Source organism: Podarcis cretensis (assembly GCF_951804945.1).
Source record: "Podarcis cretensis genome assembly, chromosome: 3".
In the NCBI taxonomy this organism is placed as follows: Eukaryota; Metazoa; Chordata; class Lepidosauria; order Squamata; family Lacertidae; genus Podarcis; species Podarcis cretensis.
Window position 1 is genome coordinate 73,277,421 of NC_137172.1, and position 22,730 is coordinate 73,300,150.

Sequence of the window (22,730 nt, forward strand, 5' to 3'; positions counted from 1 at the left end):
TTTAAATAAGTCTTATTTAATAAGGGAAAACAACAACAGTGAAACTGAACCCTGTATCAAGGCAATCCTCTCTAGAACTTACTTCACTCTGCTGGGGACTAGATATAGTGCATGTTTACTGTAACAGCATTCACAAAGCATGGAAGGATTATCATCACCACCACCACTGAACTCACACACGCCAGACCAATTTCAACATTCAATCCATGGTATAATCTTGCAAGCTTGGTATCTGTCAGGCCAAGTATGGTGAAAGGTTTCATGTGCAATTTTTAAATCACTAACAACTTACTGGCCAATTCAATGTGTTTTAATAGTACCTTCTCTCAAATATATACTTAAAAGACCAGATTCAAAATTCTGTGTTGTGCAAATATTAGGATATCGAATTTCAATATTTCTATTAAGCAGAGTCAATCACACTGGAGTTAATCTCTCTCTGCTCAGACATGTCATTTCCTAACATTGAAACTTCAAAGAAGAATGTAGTTAGCTTCCCTTCCTGATATCTGTAAAGTCCTGTGAATCGCTCATATGCACCCCTTCCTAATCACACAGGTGAGGAAATATTTACTTAGACCCTGATAGACAGAACAAAAGGATTTACTTGGATACCATCTCCAGCAAGTAGCCCTGCTGAGTCTTGAACATAAAGATATCCTTCTTTGCATTTTGATTTAAGTTCTCTGTGGGAGCCAAACTTCAAGAGAAACTATTGTTCCATCCTGTTAGTCTCCCTCTGATCCAACAGGCTTCCTGTCTGATAAGATTTTTCACAAAGGCAGACCTCAGCATGCCCTGCACCGGATCATAGCTGGTTGGTCCTGACTACATGGGTCCAAGTCACACATTTAGCCCCTAGCATTAAGTGGTGCCCATTTGTTTAGAGCCAATTATAACCATGTTCAAAAAATGTTTAATTGTCAATATTGCAAGCAGATAGCAATATTTTTCATCACCAGTGTAGTTCCTTAAAGAAGCACAATCATGTAAAAAATAATAATAGTTGTGCTTTTTAATTTTTACACTGAGCCACAGCACATTTTTACAAGGTCATACTGAATGAATATTGTTCACAATATTATTAGTTTGTAAGGAAGCTATGATTGCCTCACTTCATTACTTAGCCAGCCATGCATTACTACCATGCATTACTACCATTGTAGTAGGATTCATTGTAAAAACCCTGCCAAATGAAATGCTTTATGGTTTAGCATCAGGGAAGAAGGCAGAGTACAAATAAATTACTATGACTACTACTAATAATAATAATGCATATTCTGGGGAATATCACAGTATTCTTCCACTTGACACTCTAGTGCCAGGATTCTCGAGTTTTTGCTAAGTTTCGCTTCAGGGATATCACTGAAACTAGAGATATAACATGTACATATTGTACATATTGAAAGTCATTGAATGTGGCATAGTTATTTATTGAACATACCAATCACCCTTTCATACATAATCAGAGTAATGTCAGACTGGATCCTCAGACTGGTGAATATCTGAACCAGTCCAAGGAAATCAATTTTCAGGTACATGTATAGTAAAAAAAAATATTTAAATAAAATAAGAATATTCTATGCAATCACTAAAAATCTGTGGAACCACATCCTTCTCTTGTCATCACTACAGCAGGACTAAGTGATGCTGAGTTTATGACCAAGCTGTGCGTATACAACCCCTAGGATAACTGCTGCCAGACCACAATAACTTTGGTGTCTATAGGGAACGGTAGGGCACTTTTCTCAACTTAATGATCCAAATTTTGCTAATCTCCATCAGTTAAATTCCATTAGTTTCAACAAAATGGCCAATGGTCAGATGATAGCAGTTGTGGGGAAGACTACTTCAATAGGCTACAGCCACTTAAATTTCTCAGCATTATTCCCCTCAGCGATTCCAGTGGTTTGGAGAAGAGGCCTACTGGGTATCAACACCATGACTTCTTATCACTGCTGTGCTTGGCAGAAACTTCTGCTTCTCCTTTGATTGCTTCCTGTCACATAGGTTATAAAAAAGCACCCTGAGAATTAAGTGTTTCCTGCTTGGCAGGGGGTTGGACTCCATGGCCCTTGTCGTCTCTTCCAACTCTATGATTCTATGATTCTATGATTCTATGATTCTAAGTGCTAAGGGACACGGGTGGTGCTGTGGTCTAAACCACAGAGCCTAGGGCTTGCCGATCAGAAGGTCGGCAATTTGAATCCCCACAACGGGGTGAGTTCCTGTTGTTTGGTCCCAGCTATTGCCAACCTAGCAGTTCAAAAGCACGTCAAAGTGCAAGTAGATAAATAGGTACCGCTCCGGTGGGAAGGTAAATGGCGTTTCTGTGTGCTACTCTGGTTCGCCAGAAGCGGCTTAGTCATGCTGGCCACATGACCCGGAAAAACTGTCTGCAGACAAACGTCGGCTCCCTCAGCCAGTAAAGCAAGATGAGCGCCGCAACCCCAGAGTAGTCCGTGACTGGACTTAACGGTCCTTTACCTTTACTAGGCAAGCATATACAGTGGTACATCGGGTTAAGAACTTAATTCGTTCTGGAGGTCTGTTCTTAACCTGAAACTGTTCTTAACCTGAGGTACCACTTTAGCTAATGGGGCCTCCTGCTGCCGCAGCGCCGCCACTGCGCAATTTCTGTTCTCATCCTGAAGCAAAGTTCTTAGCCCTAGGTACTATTTCTGGGTTAGCAGAGTCTGTAATCTGAAGCGTCTGTAACCCGAGGTACCACTGTATATTTGTGTGTGTGTGTTTTCACCCAGCACCATATTTTAGTTTTGCTCTAGGTTTTATGGTCTGCTTTTATTCCGATTATTGTATTTTATTGTTTTCCTGTGCTTTAATGTAATTGTGTAATTGTGAACTGACTTAGAATTTAGATGAACACTATGTGTTGTATTACAAATAAATACATGTGTGATAACACACACTGTCAAGTTTGCTTTCAGTTTGCAGGAATGAACATATATGGTTGATGATGAACATATTACTGTTCTCTAATACAGGGCAGTGGTGATGGAGACAGATGACTGGACTTAACTGTCCAGGGGCCCTTTACCTTACCCTCAATGGGTCACAATAGTGGCCTTGATCTTGTAATATAATATTTATCCCAATATATATATTTATAAACCACTTAATATAAAATATCTAACTGGTGGAGTACTGTATATAAAATACATAAGATAAAAATAAATCACAAAACAAAATTACAAAGTACAATATAAATATTTCATTGTACATTGTATCAGCTACAATCTAAAAACAATTACAATTTCTAATCTTATCAGGGTTGTTATGTATTTGGTGTACCTGTAGATAAACCTTTCTTGCACCCGGAATATAATCTGCAATTCTGCCAAAGATCAATCGACCAACTCCTGAAGTAATGCCAAGGCAAAGCAGAAGTGTCTCATCTGGAACATGCTCACCAATACGTTCCTTCACATGGTGCAACTGTTCAGAAACAAAAAGATGGCATGAATTCAACAAGAAAATCTACCTTTCCTAATCATAAAACGGATTTTTCTTCATGATGCTGTCAGTCATATTTTTAAAGTTGCCTGAAAGGTCAATTGGTTACTTCTGAAAGAGATTAACATGACAAAAATACAGACAACTGGAAACAGAGGAAGTTGTGGTCTGCTGTTATATTTCTAGACTGTTGTCCATCAAGCCACATGTAACTGTGGATCATTATCTGTAAACTGGCAAAATATGAGGTCTGCCAGTTTACAGGCAATAAGTACTATCAGAGCTGATAGCTGGCAATGTGATGGCATAGGAAGACTCATAGACTGTAATACTGGATAATTTAAAGTTGTTGTTGTGCTGTGTTATGGTCATTACTGGAAAATCAATAAAAATTCATTGCAGGGAAAGTTAGTTTCAAAGGGTCTACTCTGAGTATGAATTAATCAGATCCCACCCAAAGACAAAGAACTAGAAGAACTATAAATGTGTACAAAGAAAAATATGTAGAAAATGTAGAAAATAAAGATCTAAGATATCCCAAGTGTTATCAAGAAAAAAATAAGGGGGAGAGAGTAACTAGATACTATTATTTCACACAATGAGAAATGGTTTAAGAAATAAAGATACGTTGTTGAAGGAAAAAATATTAAAGATGGAAGAATAATACAGAATGTATGACCATTAGCTTATTAAGAGTTCAGATGAGTCACAGCATATTTAAAGCCAACAGAATAATTCAACCACACTCTCATTACCCCACCCACAAAACCAATTTATAGGTTGGTCAAGAAACATTGCACTGATATAAACTAGGTTTTAAAGTAAAAAATGTAATTTCCTTAGACAGTTGTAAACAAAACAAAAAAAGAACTGAATGTAAAAGCCTAAATCTTCTAATTCTACTAAGTTTGTGAAGTATGGGACACACTTTATTCTATAATGATATTAACTCCTAATGAAGAGAAGTGTGGAAACTATTTGTTTAGAGCTTTTTATTTATGGGTATACACTTTTTGGTACTTAACCCATTAAATGAAAGCATGTTCTTTCCCCTCTTTTTTCCCCAGAAGGCAAACTGCCTTTATTAGAGAATTAAAGTTCCAGACAATTAGTGTCTTCCTTCACCACTGCTATTTATAAAAGAAATTATCTGGTGCAAGGTACAGAACACATAGCTGCAATTTAAGCATAGCCAGTGCTCACAAGCTTCAGTTACCTTCAGATGTGCTGTTTACTTCACCCTTTTGCATAATGATAAAAAACTTCTCTACTTGGAAGTGCACCCAATTTATTTTTAGTAGGAGTTTATTCCAAGAAAGTGTGGTCAGGAATGCTAAACTTAAACAGTTTAAGAATTTGTGGCTTAGGTTACAATACTGTGTCTAGATCTCTGTTTGGCCATCAAGCCAATTGTTCATTGCCTCTCACAGAATTGCTGAAAGGAATAATAAGGGGAAGAGCTATATATATCACTCTAAAGTCCTTGGAAGAAGGATTAAGTAAATCAGATGTGAGGAACCTTTGACCCTCCAGATGTTGTTGAATAACAATTTCCATCAGCCCCAACAAGCATGGTCAGTAGCCAGAGATTATGGGAGTTGTAGTTCAACAACATCTGGAGGAACTCTCAAGGAAAAATGACAGTTTGTCACCTAGTACACTCACTCTAGACCAAAGAAAGGGTACTAGTAAGGCTAACTGATCCTGGAATATGCTTTTAAATTCCAAAAGGAAGCAAGTGGCACTTCAAAAAGACTTAACTTCACCCATATCATAAATCTTGTACCAGAGTCACCCCACAACCGAAAACAACATCACAGTATTATTATTATTATTATTATTATTATTATTATTATTATTATTATTACCACCCACTTAAGACTACACACAGGAGTCTGGGAGAAGCTTGGTTATATCCTATTAACTACCCAAACTTGGATCATTGTGGTTTTGTATGTACAATGGTTTTAGACAGTACTTCTAAAGTCAGTGATTTACCACTACTGTTAACATCTGCAAGAAATGTACACACAGAAAAGCACTAAAGACACTATTTGTTTTAACTGTTATCATGCAAATGAATCATTTATAAAGGTAACAGTACTTTATACATCTTAAATGCCACTGACTTTATAGTATTAGCTAGCGTGTGCCAGTCTCTCACTTCCAGTCACCACTGGTGATAATTTGCAGTAATTAGAACTCCACTTATTTACTCTTCTAGAAGTATATACTCAGTCATTTAGAGAGTGAAAACTAACACAATTAATACTGTTCCCTTATCAACAGTAGGAAATAGAGGGCACCAGAGCTTTGCCGAATTTACCATGGACCATATGGCACGGCTGAACAACAACAAAGCATTATTTATACAAAAATACAAAAATAAACAATATCTTTCAATTTTCTGTAGCTTTCGTTTCATTGCAAAAATAAAATTTATTATTTGTGTGTGTGTGTGTGTGTGTGTGTGTGTGGCACCAAAATCTTTTAAGTGCTTAGGGCCTCTAAAGGTCTTAATCCAGCCCTGACTATATGCTTTGCATGAAATGTCTCAGGTTGGATTGGGAAAATTTCTGTCTGAAATTGATGAGCTAATGCCAGGAAGTATAGACCAGAAATAACAAATCTCTGGCCCTCCAGATATTGTTGGACTCCCAATTCCCATCAGGTCCTGCCAGGATGGCCAATGGATGATAGAATTTATAATCCAATATCTGAAAGGCTACAAATTCCCTATACCTGGAGCAAACAATACCAAGACAGATGAACTGACTCAGTATAAGGCAGTTTCTAATGTTCTTTATAATGCTGTTTAATGATAAAATAAGGTGGACTTTATATATATACTGTAATATCATACACCAGGTACATGTCAACCTGCCCATTTCTGTTCCATTCAAAATTAGCTACTTTTGAATGCTGAACTCAAGACTTTAAAAGTACATTAACTTAAGGAAAATATATTCTACATGCCCCTACTCATAGCTTATATTTCTGGGGAGTTCAAGAGTGTAATAAAATTGTATACTAATAGCCACAAATAAAACTGTTGTGGTTATAAATACTACATTTAATTAAACTTCTGTTACACCCCTTAGCCTTTTCAGTGTCTCAAGATTCTACAATGTCACATATGCTGTTTAACTTCTACATGAAAATGCAGCGAGAAATAATCTAGAGCTTTAGACTGAAGAATCATAAATATGTAGATGACACACAGCTCTATTTCTCTTTTCCAGCTGCTAATCCCAGGCAGGCAAGGTCAACCCTATGATGAGGCTTAGTGATACAGCTGCCTCAGGGGGGAGATGCTGAGGTGTGTGGGGGGGCAGAGCTGTGCGTGCCATGTGGTCTGCCCCGTGCCATGTGGCCTGCCCTGTACCCCCTGTGCTAGCCTGCTGCCCTCATCTGTGGTGGAAGATACTGTCCTCTTACCAGTATTGGAGTAAGATTCAACTACCAGTCAAATTGGCTTCTTGGGGTCTCAAATTTCAATAATGCCCTGTGCGACACCAAAATATGGTGCACACACCCCCACAGGCTCCACACCTAGTGCGACCAAACTGGTTTCACTCCCCTAAATCCACCTTTGCCTTTGCCTCTGCATGTGCCTTGGGGAGGGCACTATCTTTTCCTTTGCCTTAGGCAGCAAAATGTATTGAGCCAGCCTGTAGGCAGGTTTCTGAAGTACTGAACTGATGGCTGGTAGCTAGATTGGACAGGATAAAGGTGAACAAGATGGATCTTAATTCATCTAAAATTGAAGTGTTGTGGGTAAGGAAAGAGACTATTCTGGATAGAGGACTGCAACTGGTCTTGGACAGTGTTGCACACCTCCTAAAATACTTGGGTATACTCTTGGACTCAGCACGACTTGGGGAAGCTCAGGTAGCTGCTGTGGCCAGAAGTACCTTTCATCAGCTTAGGCTGATCTGACGGCTGTGACGAACTAAAGAGAATGGGCACTGCCACAGTTATCCATGCACTACTGACATACTAAATTGGCCACTATAATATACTCTGTGTATTATAGAAAACACTATAATACATTCTATAAAACAATATGTTGAGCTACCTTTAAAGACTGTTTGGAAACCTCAACTGGTAAAAAATGTGGCCACAACTCCAGGCTAGAACCAGGTAAGCAGCATATTGAGTTGCATTGAATGTAGCACTAGTAACTCATTCTGTCAGCAGGATTCATGTATATGCAATGGAACTCCCTGCTTACTTGCAGAACCCCTAAATCTGTTTAAGGGGTTATCCCAACTCTCCAGGTGGAGAGGGAGGGAAAGTTCTGTGGTACAAATATAAATCCTTGTGTTAATGGAACAAGTGCATTGAATGCTACCCATTATACAAATATTGCATCAGTTGCACTGATTGCCAGTGTGTTTCCAGGCCCAGTTTAAAGTGCTGGTCATGACCTTTAAAGCCCTGAACAGTTTGGGATCAGGTAACTTAAAAGGATTGACTATATTCATACAAGTTTGCCTGTACCTCAAGAGGATGTTCTGTTGAGATCCCCACAAGCAAAGTAAATTAGTTTGCCAAGCACACAGGCCAGAGATTTTCTAGCAGTGGATGCAGAATTGTGGAATACTATCCCACTAGATATTTGGCCCCATCCCTGGATATTTTCAAGATCTATTTATCTAGTCTTACAAAAACTAACAATGACTGGGAATTTAAGTGCCTTGCACCATGCTAGATTTCTTATTTTAATAATATAGGTTTAATTTCTTGAAATACTTTTAAATGTTATTTACTCTATTTTATTGTTGCAGCTTATGTGAACTGCCTTGGGAAGAATTTTACTCTTGAAAGGCAATACAGAAATTATTAAATATAAATGAATGATGACTTTGGAAGTGTGTGTACTCAGCCTTTTCAATAACCCTAAGGTTAATATCATTTATTGGTCCTTTGCACTAATTATGGCATTAGATAATAAAAGAGGCTCATAAATGAACATTGTAAAAGCAGCACTATTTTAATGTTTTGTACAGAGTGACATCAAAGCTATTATATCACTCTGTGAGGCCACTGGCAACAAAGTGCGGCTCCCCTGCCCCTGGCCTAGTATGCAGCCAGGAGCAGTGAAGAATAGAGCAGTTTATATTCAAGTATTTTTTCTTTTTTTCCTCCCCCCACTCCAATTGTAAAGGTGCAGCTTATATTCAAGTGCAGCTCATATTCGGGCCAATACGGTAGCATAGTTTTAGCTTCTATTTGGGTGAAAAAGGCTCAGAAACTTCATTGCATTTGTGAAGCTCACTGCACTGTCATTAAGCTTATATACATGCTACATGTGGATTCACATTAAGGATCACAGCCTCAAGAGAATGAGTAATTTGATTATAACATAGATTCATGTGGAAAGTAATACAATGGATGACGAACTGGGTATGGCCATGGGGGATTCAGGCTGTGATCATATACAGTTAACTTGCAGTAAGTCCTACTGAACTCACTGGGGCATACTTCTGAGCATACATGCATAGGATTGTGCTTTAAAAATTAAATCCCTAACCTGTTTGGATTAACTTGCTGTAACTTGCTCTAAGCCACAAGTTTAGAGTATATGGATAATCAGTTGATCGAACAAGTTAAAGTCTTAAAATACCTCAGCCTTATTTTTCAGTCAACAGAGTCATGGGGAGCACATCAGAAATATGCAAAGAAAAATGTGTCTCAAAGTGCATACAAAAGGTGGCAATTACATACCATCAGCAATTAAAAGTGTTTCAAGCTAAACTTCTAGCAGTTATTTATATGGAGCTCAGCTTTGGACAGGCGCTCACCTTGTATCTACAGAAGCTGTTCAATCTAAGTTCCTACGGCATTTTTTTTCTCTTTCATCCTGTGTTCCAAATGCTTCATTGCGCTTGGAGGCTAATTTCCCCTCTGTTGAATTACAAATTTGGTGTAGGACATTCAGTTATTGGCTTCAGCTGAATTTAAACCCCACCAGTCTACTACCCTTGGTATCGCAGAATTGTCATGAGAGCACTTGGACTAAAATTGTCAACCAAAAGCTTTACTTTTCTGGTTTATCACCACAACAGTTATTAACACTGAGTTTCAGTAAAGCAAATAATTTAATTAGATGGTGCCTATATGATATTGAGTGACAGAATGATTTGGCCATGATAAAGAAATTTTGTCCATGGTATGATTATTTCCCACCTAGTCATTTTGACACGTTGGCACCCTATTTGCAAAATTTAACAATTCCAAAATACAGATGAGCTTTCACTTACACAAGATTACATATACTCCCTTCAGTTGTACTTGACGGTTGATTTCAAAAAATTTCACTGGAAAAACAGTTATGTCCATGTAGAGATGGCAGTATTGAATTAGTAGCTCATGTGTTTCTAACTTGCATTCTTTATAAAGATTTGAGGAATGAGGTTATTACGCCTCTACTACTATTTACACCAGGTCCCTCAACCATTGCCAATGTGTCCTTTCTTCTAGCAGATCAAGATAATCAGGTGACAGCAAAAACTGCAAAAAAATTAGCAGGGGCAATTCGAATAAGATCTATTATTTGATTATTGATGAAAACTTGCAGAATGTATCTCCAGTACATTTTATTTTATTTTATTTTATTGCTATGGCTAGTGGCTGATGGAAATAAATATTATTATTATTATTCTTGCTCTAAATCTCTGGAACAAGGAAGTAAAATGATCTATCATGAGAAGTAATATTTGATGTCAGCCAACATTTTATATGCTACTGCCTCGTTGCATTTAACATTCATGCCTCACATTCCTTTGGCTCTTCTGCCCTTTCCCTCTTCCAATATTTTATAGAAGTTTCAAGAGAAGAATATTTCTATATGCCAACAAAAATAGCACTGATAAGTAGTCACTGATAATTATGATGAACAGTCACCAGTTTGGCCTGGTGCAAACACGGCAGAGCACTGTTAAAGAGAGTACTATTCTGTGGAGGGGAAAATAGTTTCCTGACATTTTTTAAATGAACATCTATAATGTATCACTTTCAGATGGAAGTAAAGGGGCTAGACTGCCAGGTCAATATTGACAAGTGCAAAGAAGAGATAAGAAATGCATAGTAAGAAATGCAGTATAAAGGGGGGGAAATTCACTAACCTGGGCAGTCAAATTGCAGCAGAAGTTGAGATCTGAAGGAAGATAAATGTAAAGATTAGAAAAGCAAGTACAGCACACAGGAGCCACTGAAGATCTGGTGCCTTAGAAAATGTCCAGCTAAAAATCAAGATGGCACTGTAATACACAGGTACCATATTAACTTTTGATAGGAAAAAATGTGTAGAAGGTGGCATGGATGAAGAAGAAACAGAAAGAGAGAAAGAGGGGAAAGTACACAAGAGGAGGATAGTGGGAATAAATATATTTAACAGCCATACTTGAGAATATCTAAAAAGATAATCAAAATAGTAATTCTCATTTTGAATTACAGTCACCCAGAACTTATTTTTATACAGGCATAGAAAATACTGTTTTAAAGCAGCTAGTTCTTATCGAGACAATTATGCAAAACACTCAGTAAATGCTTAACTCAGTAAAAGTAAATTAGGAGTTAATTCATAAATTCATACAGAATTTGGAACCTATGCTTGCCAAGACTGGGTTGTGCCCCAGACACTTGTTTTGAAGATCACAGTAAGTTTGACACACAGTGCTCTACATTTTGGGTAAAATATCCACAAAGTGATTCTTCCTTTTAAAAAAAGATATTGCCAAGTATTATTTAAGGCTGGATCCAAAGGGCCTCTCTGGCAATTGGAAGGTATGTGTGTTTACAGGGGCAGGGGTTCTCTACTTTTCTCTGGTTCTGTTCTCTAAGGCACATACCAAAGCTGCTACAGTCCTCCAATTTTAAACTTAGGCACTGGGCAGGGGCAGACACAGCAGAGGTAAATCCAAAGGCAAGTAAATTGTTTTATAATCTTTTCCAAACAATCTAAAGCTGAACTTCAGGAATTTAGTCTGAAGGGTTTGGGGGAGTCAATAGTTCATTAATGAGAACTTGTTGAGAATCCAGACACTGAAGGTTAAGATGGGGTTAGACAAGCAGCGTTAGCAATGTTTCAGGTATGAGTTTTCATCATTATACATAATGCTACTGGTGTTTTTCAATGGAGTAGCCTTATTCACAGCCCTAGCTGAACAAGCTAGCTACTTCTGTCTATTATCAGGTTGTCTTTCAGCTCCAAATTGATAGCAGATGCCCATTGTGAGCAGGCTTCCTAGTCATTGCTCTTGAGCAGGCATAGGCAAACTCCGGCCCTCCAGATGTTTGGGACTACAATTCCCATCATCCCTAGCTAACAGGACCAGTGGTCAGGGATAATGGGAATTGTAGTCCCAAACATCTGGAGAGCCAGAGTTTGCCTATGCCTGCTCAAGAGCATCACCAATATGGAGATGTCACGGCACAGTCACAGGGTGTCTGCACACATTGCACTTGTCTTGCAGCATCCTGGAGCTGCTTCCCCTGATACCACGAATCATCAGTAGTTAGAGCACAAGGCAATCTATTCGGAACTACTATTTCTTGCCTGAGTTAGGCCTTCAATGCACCTCATGAGCAGGCTGACCTCATTTCTATTTCCTAGTACAAATTCAATTGTAGAAAAGATACATGGATATATAAAAAGTCTTGATCAATACACAAAGCATACCCATTTACCAGAAGAAAAAAAAGGTCCATGCAGGAAATATCTGAGATATGCAGAAGGTAGGATAAACACTGAAACCAAGAGGTCCCTTAGGTTTATCTAGCACCCTTTCTATCAAACGCTAGATGCAAACCTATGACATTCACAAAATTGAAGTTGCACTTATTCAGGAACAGAGATCCCTACCACAAACAATTTCAATACTTCAAAAATGAGCAAGGATATTCTCTAAAGAAGCCACAGCTGCCAGCTCAAATGATTTATCCAGTTTACAAGACATGCATTGTATTATACATCAAGTCAACACCAAGGACATAAATTTGCAAAGGAGGAAACAAAGACATTGTAAATTATTTAAGCATCAATGTAAGCAAACGTTCAAAATATCACATCACACTGCAGTAAAATCTGAAGTAGACTTCTGCTTGGGTGTTTTTCTAAGTGTACAGAACACCTGTATATGCATGCTTCCTTCTGCCAATGGGATGGAGTCTGAAAAACACACTGCAATGTGCTCTGTCCATTGAGAAACCAGTTTGGGTCTCATGCTCCCCATGTTGGTTTTGTCACTGCTTCCTAAGATTTTATTTTTTTTCAATTTGTAGCAAACAACTTGGCCCAACACACCTTCATTTCTCCATGTTAGAACACCAAAGGGGCGGAACAGGGAAAGGGAGCAGGCTACTAGAACAAGCAGCCAGTTATTAGTAAGAAATAAACCAGACAGAATAGATGAAAAAAAGGGAGGAGGGGAGGAAAATGGGGTAAGGGAGAGAAGGGGAAATGCAGTAGAACTGAGGTAACACATTGAGTTGTAGATGTATCTACATGCTGCCAGTTCTGTTGTGATGCAGAAAAGCAAGAATGTAAATTCTCTCACTATCTGTCCTAAGTTTTGCATACAAAAACCTTACCCCATAGGCTTCACATGCTTCTCCAATAGATTAAGTACCACAGTTTTGGCAATCATAATACCAAGCAACAAAGGGATGCATTCGCCCAGAAACAAAGGAAGGGACAGAAAATACTTTAAATGTGCTTTTTGAGGATTGTAAACTCTTCAAATATAACCAATTCCAGAAAAACGATTTATATTTCTTGCTAGGGTTTTACAATTTTCAAATGATATCAGAGTTAATATTTTAAGTAATGACACAGGAATATTGTGTGTGTGTGTGTGTGTGTGTGTGTATGAGACTTATTTGTCTAATAGCCTTTGTGCTAAGGACTAGACACACAAAAGCAGGTCCATCCTTCCTGCCCAAATATTGGGAGCTATCCTCCAGATTTAGTCTGCAATTCTAAACCCACCTAACTGAGCACACTTCACTGAATTTAGTAGGACTTTCTCACAGGCACCTTGTTCCAAACTGATAACCATTGTTCCCCAATTCCGATGAAACAGGAAACTATGATTACTAAGAGACTTCTTTACTTAATCATGACTTGTACAAAGGGGTTGCATACAGATGCAAAGCAACTGTGTATCACTTGGCTTATTAAATCAATATAAAAATGTCCAAATTTAATAAAACATGTATAAAATGAAGAAGATGCATAGCCTTTTAATTTAAAAAAAAATTGCTAAAGAGAAGGCTCATAACTTCTGCAAGTTGTAGAGCCTAGAGATAAATATATAAACTGCAAAAGACTAACACAGCTACCCCTCTGGAAATTGCTGTATGATTTATCTAAAAGTTTCACAAAGCCTTGAATAAAACAATTGTTTGGCTGAAAACAACAGGAGGCATGACAGAATGTACTCAATTATAATAGATTCTGCTAAGAGCCAGAAAAAGAACTACTAAGTTAAAATAACCAGGTCTTCTATACCAGAAGAATTCTGTTTTAATCATACATAGATTAACTGCAGTTTATATTTACATATTCCTGTTCAAGGTTATATAGGATTTGTTCCTGGGATCTTCTTCATTTGTACTTAAAATGTATCTATTTCTTATATTCCTTTAGAATAATCTATCTATCTATCTATATGAGAGAGAGAAATAAGTTTACTTACTAGGTGCACATAAGGTATGAAGTATCCAAATAAGGCAGCTGGGATCCCAATAGCCCAGATTAGATAACTCTTAATTTTAAAAATGGAAAAATTAAAAATATTTTTTGCAGGAGGAAATGTGGACTTGCTCTTTCCCTCATTTTCTTTGGCACTGGGAATGAGAGGTTTGTAAGTAAAACCAGCCAGGAAGAGAACGAACACAAAAATGCACAGGATCCGGAAAGTGTTGTATAAGCCAACTGAGTCAATCAGTACAGTTAAAAGAAAGGGCAGTGTTACAGTAAACAAGCTGCTGCCAGCAGTGACAATGCCATTCACCAGTCCCAGGCGCTTCTTGAAATAATGCCCCAAAATGACCAGGGATGGCTGATAGGTAAATGAGCAACCACAGCCAAATAAGATTCCATAAGTGAAGTATAGAGGTCCAAGTGAGCTACAATAAAACAGAAAAAGTTAACAGTTATGTTCTGCATATTTCTTTTATTTTTCCTTATAAAAACACTTTATGCTACCTTCTGTCCCTAAGAAGGGATCCCAAGCTTGTTTAAAACAGTAAACACTAAATGCACATAAAAACAAGATAGCATTAAGAGTTGAAGTAAAATGATAGTTAGGAAGATTAATATATACTAAGAATCTGGCAGTATAATAGCATTTTAATTTCTGTCTAAAAGGCAACAGGTATCAGTTTAACCTCCTTTGAGTTGGAGTTCTGCAACTGGGACACTACTAAGGCCCACGTCTTCTCACGGTGGCAGAATGAGCAGGGAGGTCTTCAAATGTGACTTCATTTGATTTGCAGGTTTGTGGGGTAGGTTGTGATCCAGCAAACAAGCAAGCCATAGTTAAGAATAAGCACAAGTTTGTACAGGCTTGAACAACAAGACAAGCTATGGTTGATCTAAAACAGAAGCTGTGTTAATGGACTTATCTCCCTAGTTTAATACACGTAATGGAAAACTGGAAGAGTTCTCTCTGAACAATATGTATTGAAACCACAATTCTGTATGCTTTGTTTCTGAAAAGCAAGCTACCCACATCTTATCTTCTCCTTGAAGAGCAAATAGATTATCAAAGAAATTTATTAAAAACTTCATCTGCAGCTGCTGAACTTTATTTGCTTTACTAAGTTCCTGGAAGTGGAAAAAATTACTTATGCCAAAAAATACAGATGCGACTGGTGCACAACTTTAGGTGCACACAAGAACTTGGGCATGAAGACTGGATTGTTTAAAAACATTTTTTTTTCTTCCAATGACACCCCCCTCATTCAATTCTCAAGTTCTTTCACAGATTGCTTTGAATAGTCCCTCCGCTGTTGGAAATTAACATTTTAAAAATAACGTAACCTGAGTTTCAAATGAAATTTGTCATGTGGCATGTATAGGGGAATTGTTATTTTAAAAACAAAAACTAATTCAAGCTCCCTTGTGTACATGGTAGTTGCACAGTTCTCTGGATCTAATGTGTTGTGTTCTATCAAGATTAATGTACTATTATAAGCTTCATAAACCTGCTTTTTTCCATTGTTCTATAATAGCTACAAAACATAGGAGAGGCATCAGTAAAAATAAGAAACCAATATTTATGTTTAGTTAACAAAAATAGGTATATCATTAATTAGTAAGGTTTTAAGAAATAAGAACTCTCTGTTCAGGATAAATCAATGTTATTTAAAATAAGAATACATTATCTCTACTAAATATTCAAAGATAATTAAATTTGGTTGGAAAAGTATATCTCTGCATATTAATTTTACTGAAAGCTTTTAGAACATGTTCCAGTACAACAGACTCATTCAAGGCCATCATCATTAATAAGTGAGGAAGTAGCATTAAATACTGGTTAATATTTATCAGACCTTATGACTCATTAAAACAGAGATAAAAAAGTATAGAGTTGTGTTTGGTAGAAGAAAAGCAGACAGCCACATCTAAAATGTTTCTTCACAAATCTAGTGGGGAGAAAAAAGGGGGGGCAAGACACCAATATAACCTAACTGCTTATGCCTAGCATGTGGCATAAGGTAATAGAAGGCAAGACTGTTCTCCCTTCTAAAAATTTGCTCAAATAAGCAAGAAATGCTTCTTTTCAGGGATACCATACCACCACTAACCTCTTCTCTATTTTGTCTTCTCCATCAGAAATCTCTCCCATATACAAGGTGCTTATCAGTGGCAATAATGAGGTGCTACAGGGTTCCATCATTGGAAAACAAGAATGCCTCTTATTTTATTAAGAGCATAAGAACAGCCCTGCTGAATCAGTCCAAAGCTACTGTATTTAGTCCAGCATTCTGTTTCCCACAGTGACCAACCCAATGCCTATGGGAATGCCATAAGACAGACATGAGTGCAACAGCACTCTCCCTTTCAGCTTCCCCAACAGCTGGTATCCAGGGACATACTAGCTCCAATACCGGAGATAACATTTAGCCATCGCAACTAGTAGTCATTGGTAGCCATTATGCTGGCTCTTTCCTTGGTGCACTATCTGTGCAGCCCTGTCTTGCAAGAATGAGCAGCAAAGAAAGGAGCTGGTTCACAGCTCCATACCCAGTTAAAAATCTCATTACTGCTTTGAACATACTACAGGACCATAGGCAAGAAACCTAGACATTCTTATAAAATATTATTGAAGTAATCTATGTGAAATGATTTTAACCCTCCAAAGTACTATATAAATGCCAAATATCACTCTTTTATGTTAATTATTTCTGGACCACTTAGTCAGTTTAGAAAATCATAAGGCCACAGAATATTTCTTACATTTAAATTTTGTTTGACAGAACCTTGAGTAGACACTTGAACTTTACTTTCTTGCTTTCCTCCTGAACATATTGAGCTTAATACTTGATTATCATAAATGACAGTTTAATACTCGAAAGGCTGCCTTTCAAATATTTTGTAGCACATAATACTGCCTTGTCTATGTCAGAAGAGAGGTGCAGCATAACCCACCATGCCATGTGCTCACTACCTACAAAGAATGTATAGTAAGGTCTGCAAATTAAAGCTATGTAGTGGTGGTATCTTCAGGATATATGATCAGGATGCCAGGCAGTATCATATATCGTTGGTCAGCCAAAATGGTCTAAATTAAGGTACACTGCCAAAGGCCATGTGCATTCAGAAAAGTCAGTGGAATGTGTATTCTTACCTTACAAATGAGCTTGACAAAAGCCCAACAAGTGCCACTGCTGCTCCAACAACAGCTACTTTCCGGCAGCCAAATAGGTTGGTAAATACACTGACTATGGGAGAACAGAAGAAGATCATTCCCATGGACAGGGAACCAACCCAAGCTGTAGAAAAGATTAAGAATAGAACAGTTAACTTAATATGGCAGGTTTCATTACATGACAAAATAGCATATAGTGCAATTATAACTAGTTTTAAAGGAACACAGAAAGAAATCTTGTAAGTAAAACAAACTACTAACCAGCATTTTGTTTAACCACCAGTTTGAAAAACCTCAGGAAAATTTCAAGTTGAACTCTGGGTACTGTTGTGCAAACTAACAGCCTAAGAAGAACCTGCTGGATCAGGCCAATGGCCCATCTACTCCAGAATGTTGTTCTCACAGTGGCTGACCAGATGCCTGTGGGAAACCCTCAAACAGGACCAGAGCACTCTCCCCACTTGTGATTCCCCAGCAACTGGAATTATAGGCATATTAGATGAGCAGTCTTGATCAATTATGTTAAATTATATTAAAATTTGTATTATACAAAAACAGAAGACCGTATGATAGAAGTTGCTAGTCAATGTAGACAATACTGATCTAGATGGTCTGACCCAATATAAAGCAGCTTCCTATGCTAATTCCCATCATCCCTGACCACTGGCCACACTGACTAGGGCTGACAGGAGTTGCAATCCAGCACATCGTCATCACTTCCCTAGCAATAGGAATTTCCTTCCCACTTACTGACATAATTTCAACAACCACATCAGGGACAAAAAGCACACTATTTTATAGATCTAATGTGTACTTTGAGGCCTATAGCCATCATTTTTCCAGTATTCCCTTTCACTCCCACTGTTTCATCATTCTGTTTTGTCTCTAATTAAATTAAGGTAGCAAACTCAGAGGCTTGGGTCCTAACCATGTTCCAACCAGTGGGGAGACAACCAGTGGCGTTCTGGAAATTTTTTAATAGGAGAACAGTTAGGGCCAGAGACGGCAGCTTGTGAGAGCGATTGGGAGTGGGGAGGCGCAACGTCAGGCGTGTGAGCATCACGCCTCCCTCCCTAAGTCAAGCAGAAGCTTCATGGATTTTGGGAAGGAGGCTCCAGGCTTTAATACTCTAATTTACCGGGAACATTTAGGGGACTAGTCCAGTCCCCCTAGTCTACTGATTGCACACCACTGGAGGAAACATTTGTCAATTCCCCATGCAGCCCCTTACACTCACTAACAAACAGGCTCCAGAGGGCTTGGGGAAACTGGCAAATATAGTCTCTTCCCTGGTTCTTTCTTCTGTAGATGGAAAGATCCCTTCTGTTAGCAGAAGGCTACATTTGGATCCTGCCCAGTAAGCATGATGCAGTATTAAAGCTGTGTATTTGCATTCTAAAGCAGCTGCATAAAACTCCACTAATCTAGATGCTGGACAGTGAGTGTGCTTGTGTTAATAGGGCATTCTAAATGATAGTTTCAACTGCAAGGTTTGGAAGTGCAATTCCTGCAGTCCAGCTCCCTGGGGTGCTTACATCCTCACTTGCAGAACTGATATGCAGCATATGGGGTGAGGCAGAAGATATGGTCCAGCCTTTCCCTGGGATCATTCTAGTGCCCTCAACAAGTAGTACAGGAAACTGTCTGAATTAATGCTTACAATCATAAAAATGCTCAATGTTCATCAGAAAAAGACGCATTTTTTTGCTTTATGGTGGAAACATCTTAAATATCTACTGCAAATGTTGCTCCACATACTTCCCAACCATGACCACCAGAGGGTGTAGAGAAAAATAGGTTTAGGTCCTTTGGGGCCTGAATTTCAGCTGGCAGCTAACAGCAGTTGTTGGGAACTGAGGGAAAATATTAGAGTGTGTGTACTCAGAAGCCTATAACTATATTAGCATATTTTTCCAATTAATGCCTCATACAATTTAAAATTAGATGACTTATTTTATGACCAGTGGATGAAGAATTGAGGGATAGCCGCTATAAAACAGAGGGGCATTGTATTGAAGGGCATGAGACATAGAATAAAAATGATATAAAAGGAAATAAAATATGTAGCACAAAATTAAATTTACCAGAGTATTTGAACATCATAACTTAATATACTTAAGATGGCAACCCAAAAGGAAATACAGTGGTGCCTCGCAAGACGAAAAGAATCCGTTCCGCGATTCTCTTCGTCTAGCGGTTTTTTCGTCTTGCAAAGCAAGCCCATTGACAGCTTAGCAGATTAGCGCTATTAGCGGTTTAGTGGCTTTTAGCGGCTTATCAGCTTAGCGGATAAGCGGCTTAGCGGCTTAGAAAAAAGGGGGAAAGGGGGGAAAAAGTCGGAAAAACTCGCAAGACATTTCATCTTGTGAAGCAAGCCCATAGGGAAATTCGTTTTGCGAAGCGCCTCCAAAACGGAAAACCCTTTCGTCTAGCGGGTTTTTCGTCTTGCGAGGCATTCGTCTTGCGGGGCACCACTGTACCTGTTTTACACATGTTGAATCCAACAGACTAGAGTGTCCAGCAGCAGGTATATGAGGTGGCAATGATTGCGTCAAACAAAGCTTTCTCCTCTAATCTTATCCAGCAGATGCTATGGGATTTCTTAAACAGGCAGGAATCCCTAGAGGTCTAGATGCATCCTCTAACTGCCAGGAAAGTTTTCAATACATAATTTTACTCTTGTATTTGATATAACTTGATTCCACTGTTGATGCAAGCTATATACCAGAAGCATTAAGAACAATTGCTTAGGTCACTTTGACTTCTCCTCCAAGATGTGGATTTGATAACTGGGGTTGTGAAGGCCAGCATGTACAAGTTGGATCCTTGCCCAAGAATTTTGTGATTTATTTATTTATTTGTCAGAATTGATAATGCTTTCTTTAGAAAGGTTTGGCTTCTTAGGGGTTGAAGAAGGCAATGATTTATCTACTCTTAAATAAACATTTTTTTAAAGATAAGGGCAGTCAAATCAATCTAGAGCCTGTTTTCAACCTCCCTTTCTCAAAATGATTTGAGCACAAGATAACACAGCAACTCCAGACATTCCTGAGTTATGTGTTTTGGCTTCAGCTTTTTCAATGTGCCAGAAACTGCTTGATACATAATTTACCAGGGAGGACCAAGGGAAATACTTCCCTCTACATTTTGTTCAACTTCTCAACAACATTTGATATGGTAGGCCAAAATATTTATTTTAGCTCCATTACAAAATTTGGCTGGTGCTTGAAGGGCTGCATCCCAGTAAGACAAAGAGTTTTATTACTGAGGACAGTGATAGCAACCTGGGACTAACCAAGGTGCCTTAAGCTCCAATGCTTAACATCTACAGAATGTGAAGTTACCAAGCAAGTTCAGAAGCTTGGGGGTTGACTGTCATCAGAAGATGACACCCAGATCTATATTTCTTCAGAGAAGCAATCTCTGCCCTGAAACTGAATCCATACAAGACAAAGATTATATTAGTGGGAGCATTTCTGCCCTGGAGAGGAGCAGTTTTATCTGTGATAGGGTGCTGTTGCCTGAGCAGGTGAATGGGTTACTGTTGTATTCAGGCCTGCTTAAGATAGATACTCTTCCCCATTCCAAGTAGCTCAGAACTTGCTACACTAATCCATACTTCTGCAACTTCCAGTAGAGGAGATGTCCTTGAAAGCTTCAAGCAATGCAAATGTAGCAAGTCTTCCATCAAAGGTCATGTCCATATTTAACCTGTTCTGCTCTAGTTACACTGGTTACCAATTTGCTTCCAAGCTCAATGATTCTTAAAGCCCTTCACAGCTGGAACTCACAAATCTGAAAAACCAAATCTCCTATTCCCCATAAGATCTGACTAATCAGCATTGTTTGCTGCTCTGTCTTAAAAAAAGTAAGGATGATGCAACTTGAACTAGAATCTTTGCAAAAATGTTTCCAAAGCTTTGGAAACTTCTGCCTAAGCAAATATGAAAAATAACATCCTTGCTGGAATTTTAGAGAAACTAATACATTTTCCTGCAAGGTTTTGGTTGATTTTGCCTTGTTGCTATGACTACTGTGTTACTACTGATTTATTTTAAAATAGGTTTGTTTTATTCATTACTTTGACAAAAAGTGGTTTATATCTTACTACAAAAAAGTGCCCATTAATTTTTGCCTTTGTGTTTAGACCAAAACTTGATCAAAACTTGATGCAGTTCAGTGTACCGCATCAAGAAGTAGTAGTAAAAAAAAAAGTTTAGAACACCAATGTAACTTGTCTGATATGGCAAATTTTTGGTTGCCACTATATTCTGAGTACAGCAGTATACTTAAATGTTTAAATAAATATTTAGCATTAAAATGTGAGTTCACATATCTATTATATCAGCTCCACTGGCAAAGCTTCAAGATAACAAGCAAATTTGGCAGGAGGGCAAGGAGGCCAGGGCTGACTACCTTTTTGAAATTCCCAACTCCCAAGTAAATAAAGTCAAATACAAATACAGATATCTAGGTAAGCAGCCAGCAGCATACCCTCCAACATTTCTCCTATAAAAATAGGGACGTCCTAAGGAAAAGCAGGACATTCCTGGATCAAATCAGAAACCAGGACGGCTTCTGTAAATCCGGGATGGTCCCTGGAAAACATGGGCACTTGTACGGGCAGCAGCAGCATTGTGGAGGCTCTCCACTTTATTATTATATCACATGGATTACTATTTGCCTGCTTTTCTATTGTGTAGTCACAACCGCAGACAATTTAGCACCCATATACAATTTGTGGCCAGAACTGTAATTTCTTAGAAAGACAGGATGCATAACAAAATCTAGATTTCTATAATAGCAAAATAGACAAAGCTGAATCTAGAGATTATAGTGTTGTGGAGAAAGATGGTGGAATTTATTAAGCAGAGGTTGAGATATGTTATGTAGATATCAAAATCTGATATACAGCTATTGCATTATGGCCTGTTAAATAAGGATTACAAGAAAGAGGAAGGATAATCAAGAGCATGGGTAGGCAAACTAAGGCCCAGGGGCCAGATTCGGCCCAATTGCCTTCTAAATCTGGCCCGTGGATGGTTCAGGAATCGGTGTGTTTTTACATGAGTAGAATGTGCCCTTTTATTTAAAATGCATCTCTGGCTTATTTGCGGGGCATAGGAGTTTGTTCATTTCCCCCCAAAAAATATAGTCTGGCCCCCCACAAGGTCTGAGGGACAATGGACCAGCCCCCTGCTGAAAAAGTTTGCTGACCCCTGATCTAGAGTCTGTCCTAGATTTCACTTCCCCTAAAACCATTACCTCAATTTACTCCATTGTGGTAAAGCATAATGGGGTGAAATACTAAACAGATGTTTGTCTGCAGAATGACTGACAATAACAATAGTTGCTCAATCTGTACTTTCCACA

At 38.3% G+C, this 22,730-nt stretch overlaps 1 protein-coding gene across 1 annotated transcript in view; it reads right to left on the minus strand.

The window, feature by feature from the left end:
* SLC16A10 (solute carrier family 16 member 10) overlaps positions 1-22,730 on the minus strand; it is a 41,903-nt gene that overhangs the window by 5,661 nt on the left and 13,512 nt on the right. Inside the window, exons 3-5 of the mRNA XM_079971688.1 lie at positions 17,337-17,481; positions 14,178-14,610; positions 3,313-3,456 (exon numbers count right to left, since the gene is read on the minus strand). Of these exons, the coding sequence (XP_079827814.1) occupies positions 3,313-3,456; positions 14,178-14,610; positions 17,337-17,481 (722 nt within the window). The remainder of the gene's footprint in view (positions 1-3,312; positions 3,457-14,177; positions 14,611-17,336; positions 17,482-22,730) is intronic.